The 3227-nt window shown below is 57.0% G+C and overlaps 1 protein-coding gene and 1 long non-coding RNA gene across 2 annotated transcripts; both read right to left on the bottom strand.

The window, feature by feature from the left end:
* Window positions 1–385: 385 nt before the first annotated feature.
* On the bottom strand, window positions 386–825 carry LOC149119128 (uncharacterized). Its single transcript, XR_016228723.1, has 2 exons — window positions 723–825; window positions 386–648 (listed from the first exon to the last, which is right to left on the bottom strand). It is a non-coding gene; the product is annotated as an uncharacterized LOC149119128 (long non-coding RNA).
* A 328-nt stretch (window positions 826–1153) lies between these two features.
* LOC149119127 (odorant-binding protein-like) lies at window positions 1154–2651 on the bottom strand. The gene is made up of 2 exons (XM_089325241.1): window positions 2549–2651; window positions 1154–2404 (listed from the first exon to the last, which is right to left on the bottom strand). The coding sequence occupies exons 1-2, from the start codon at window positions 2630–2632 to the stop codon at window positions 2261–2263; spliced, it is 228 nt and encodes a 75-aa protein (XP_089181367.1). The 5' UTR covers window positions 2633–2651; the 3' UTR covers window positions 1154–2260.
* Window positions 2652–3227: the final 576 nt, after the last annotated feature.

The raw sequence follows: 3227 nt of genomic DNA, 5'->3' as shown, positions 1-3227 counted from the left end.
GCCCAGAGACCCGGATGGAGCACTTAGACCCGGATGTGGCCCTGGGGACCAGGATGTGCTCCTGGGGACCTGGATGTGTCACTGCGGACACAAATCGAGCCCTGGGGAGCCAGATATTGCCCTGGAGACCCGGGTGTGGCCATGGGGACCCGGATGTGGCCCTGGGATCCTGGTGGAGTGTGACTGGCTGCCAGTGGAGTCGGGGAGAACCCCCCCAGTGTCACTCAGGGCTGATTGACAGCCACCAGATGACAGAGCCCACCCCCTTGTCAGTGAACGGTGACTGACAGTGCAGGGAGACCCGGAGGTAGCCCCTGGGTTCCTCCACCAGCTCGCTCTGTCTTTTGACGGAACAATAAAAATCGTTTAAAATAAACGACTGGGACTGTGCCTGGGATGAGTTTATTCCATGAACAGGAAGCAGAGAAAGCTGGGGACGGCCGATTCTAGAATGTTCCGGAGCTTTCTAGAAATTCTGGAACAATCCAGACCATCTTGGATCAATCCAGAACGTTCTAGAATGTTCCGGAGCATGCTAGCGCATTCGCAGGTGGGAGGAGATGGTGAGGCGATCAGGGGCGGTTCTGGAATGGTCTAGAACGTTCTGGCACCTTCTCCAAGGGAGGCGTCCTCAGGGTGGACAGGTGTCTGTTGGAGAGAGAGGAAAGCCGAGTCAGCGCCGAGTCAGCGCCAAGTCAGCCCGGAAGCCGCCGAAGCCTCACCTGTGTCGGCCACACGCCGGATGTACTTCCGCGGGATCCCATTCTGCTCCGTGAGCCTCGCGTAGTCCTCTGGTGGGTCCTCATTTATGATATTCAATTTGACTGTGGCAAGAGTGGGCGCCGACTGAGTACGCTCGCTTTAGTGTGCGCCTACTGCATACACTCGCTTTAGTGACTGTATACGCTCACCCCATCTAGCGAGCGCCAACTGTATATGCTAGCGTTAGTGGGCACCGACTGTATATGCCCACCATGTCTAGTGGGCACTGACTGTATACACTCGCTTTATCCAGTGGGCACCGACTGTATATGCCTGGCCATGCAGCCCCCCTTTCCCCGTATACAGTCGGGCTCAGACTCTCGGGTCGTGGTGCGTATCCCTAGCGGGCACCGGCAGTGTACATGTGTGTGTGAGGGGGGCTCACCCACAAGGAAGCTGAGGCGGCTGGTCTTGCCTTTGGACCCCATGTTATTGATGAAGACGATTTGCCTAACGGGATCCAATTCGTGGAACTGGAAGGAGGTCTGGCCCTCGACTGTAGGGAGAGAGGTGGGTGTTCTGGATGTGCCGGGGCATGCTGGGACATTCTAGCGCATTCTGGAACATTCTAGAACATTGAGGAACTGGAGCATTCTGGGACATTTGCAGCATCCTGGAACATTTCTGGGAACATTCTCAAACATTCTGGAACACACCGGACAGTCCCTGGGGTCATCTGGAATTGTCTGGAACTTTCCGAAATGCTCTGTACTCACAGTCAGTGGTGTAGATGCCGTCTGCGTTCTTCTGGGCCACAACCCTGTGCGGGGTGCATACCTCGTTCTTCCTGAAGGAGAGACCGGGAACATGGCCGCTCGCTGTGGGCTCAACTGCTCCTGTCTGCTCTCCCTCTGGGCTCGCCTGGTCCACCATGGCCTGCTCTTTGACTCTGGGATCGGCTGCTCCTGTCTGCTCTCCCTCTGGGCTCGCCTGGTCCACCATGGCCTGCTCTTTGACTCTGGGATCGGCTGGTCCTGTCTGCTCTCTCTCAGCTCCATTACTCCCCTCTAGCCCACCTGTTCTCTGACTCTGGGCTCAACTGCTCCTGTCTACTCTTTCTCTCTCTGGGCTCAGCTGGTCCACCATGGACTGCTCTTTGACTCTGGGATCGGCTGGTCCTGTCTGCTCACTCTCAGCTCCATTACTCCCCTCTAGCCCACATGCTCTCTGACTCTGGGCTCAACTACTCCTGTCTGCTCACTCTCCCTGGGCTCGGCTGGTCCCCCCTGGCTTGCTCTTTGACTCTGGGCTCAACTACTCCTGTCTGCTCTTTCTCAGCTCCATTACTCCCCTCTAGCCCACATGCTCTCTGACTCTGGGCTCAACTATTCCTATCTGCTCTCTCTCTGGGCTCGGCTGGTCGCCCTGGCCTGCTCTCTCTCTCTCTCTCTGGGATCGATTGGGCTTGGCGGCGCCTGTCTTCCCCGCTCTCTGGGCTCGATTGCTCCCCCCTGGCTCTCTGTCTCTGGCCTCAGCTTGTCTCCCCTGGCCCCGCCCCTCACTTGACATAGAAGAAGACGTTCAGGGCGTTGCATTCCTCGTTGCACTCCATCTCGCGGAACAGCATCCGGAATGGCCCACCCTCCAGGATCATTTCCAGGTTGTCGGAGGCCATGGCGGAGGTGCGCCAGGGCCCGGAGAGCTGGGGAGGTGAAGAAATGACGCGAATTAATGATACGGCTGAAGAAACAACGCGAATTAGTGATGCGAAGTAATGATGTGAAGAAATGATATGAATTCATGACGAGAATTAATACTGGGAACTAATGATGCAAATTTATGATACCTGGGCGGGGTCGACGTCCGCACAGGCCACGCCCACCGTGAGGGCGAGGAGGAGAGCCTTCGTCACCGTCATCTTCATCACCATCGTCTTCGTCGTCGTCTGAGCCGGCGGGGACCCGGCGTCTATTTATTGCCAGGGCTGGGGGAGGAGTTGGCGGGGCCGAAGGTTGTGCAAACATCCTGGTGGACACCAGGGACGTTCCGGAACGGTCAGTGCTCCCAGGGAATTCTGGGAGAGTCTGTCGTGCGTTCTTGGGCCTTGGAATTTTCCAGAACCCCTGGTGGGTGTTTCCAGGATTCCAGAATGTTCTAGAATGCCCAGGGAATGTCCTTGGAATCGCGAGGAATTCTGTGGAATGTTCCGGAACGTTCTAGAACACGCCCAGAGAGCCCGGCGCACGTCCTCGGGGCCTTAGAGTATTCTAGAGCGCCTGGTCTTGGAGTGTTCCGGAATACTGGCGGATGACGTAGAATTTTCTAGAATGTTCATAGGAAGCCCTGGACCGCTTGGAGAGTATCTTTGGGGTCTTGGAATGTTGTAGAATGTTCCAGTATGTTCCAGAGAACCCAGCGAGCGTCCTGGGAGGTCTGAGACCCTCTGCTGACGTGCTGGAAGTTTCCGCAGCCCCGGTGGGCGCGGGATGTCACGTCAATGTCCGCAGGGCCAGGCCGGCACCAGG

The sequence above is a fragment of the Oryctolagus cuniculus genome, chromosome Y (genome assembly GCF_051225735.1).
Source record: "Oryctolagus cuniculus isolate XC-2025 breed Fujian yellow rabbit chromosome Y, ASM5122573v1, whole genome shotgun sequence".
NCBI lineage: Eukaryota > Metazoa > Chordata > Mammalia > Lagomorpha > Leporidae > Oryctolagus > Oryctolagus cuniculus.
This window is presented reverse-complemented; position numbering and strand designations above follow the sequence as displayed.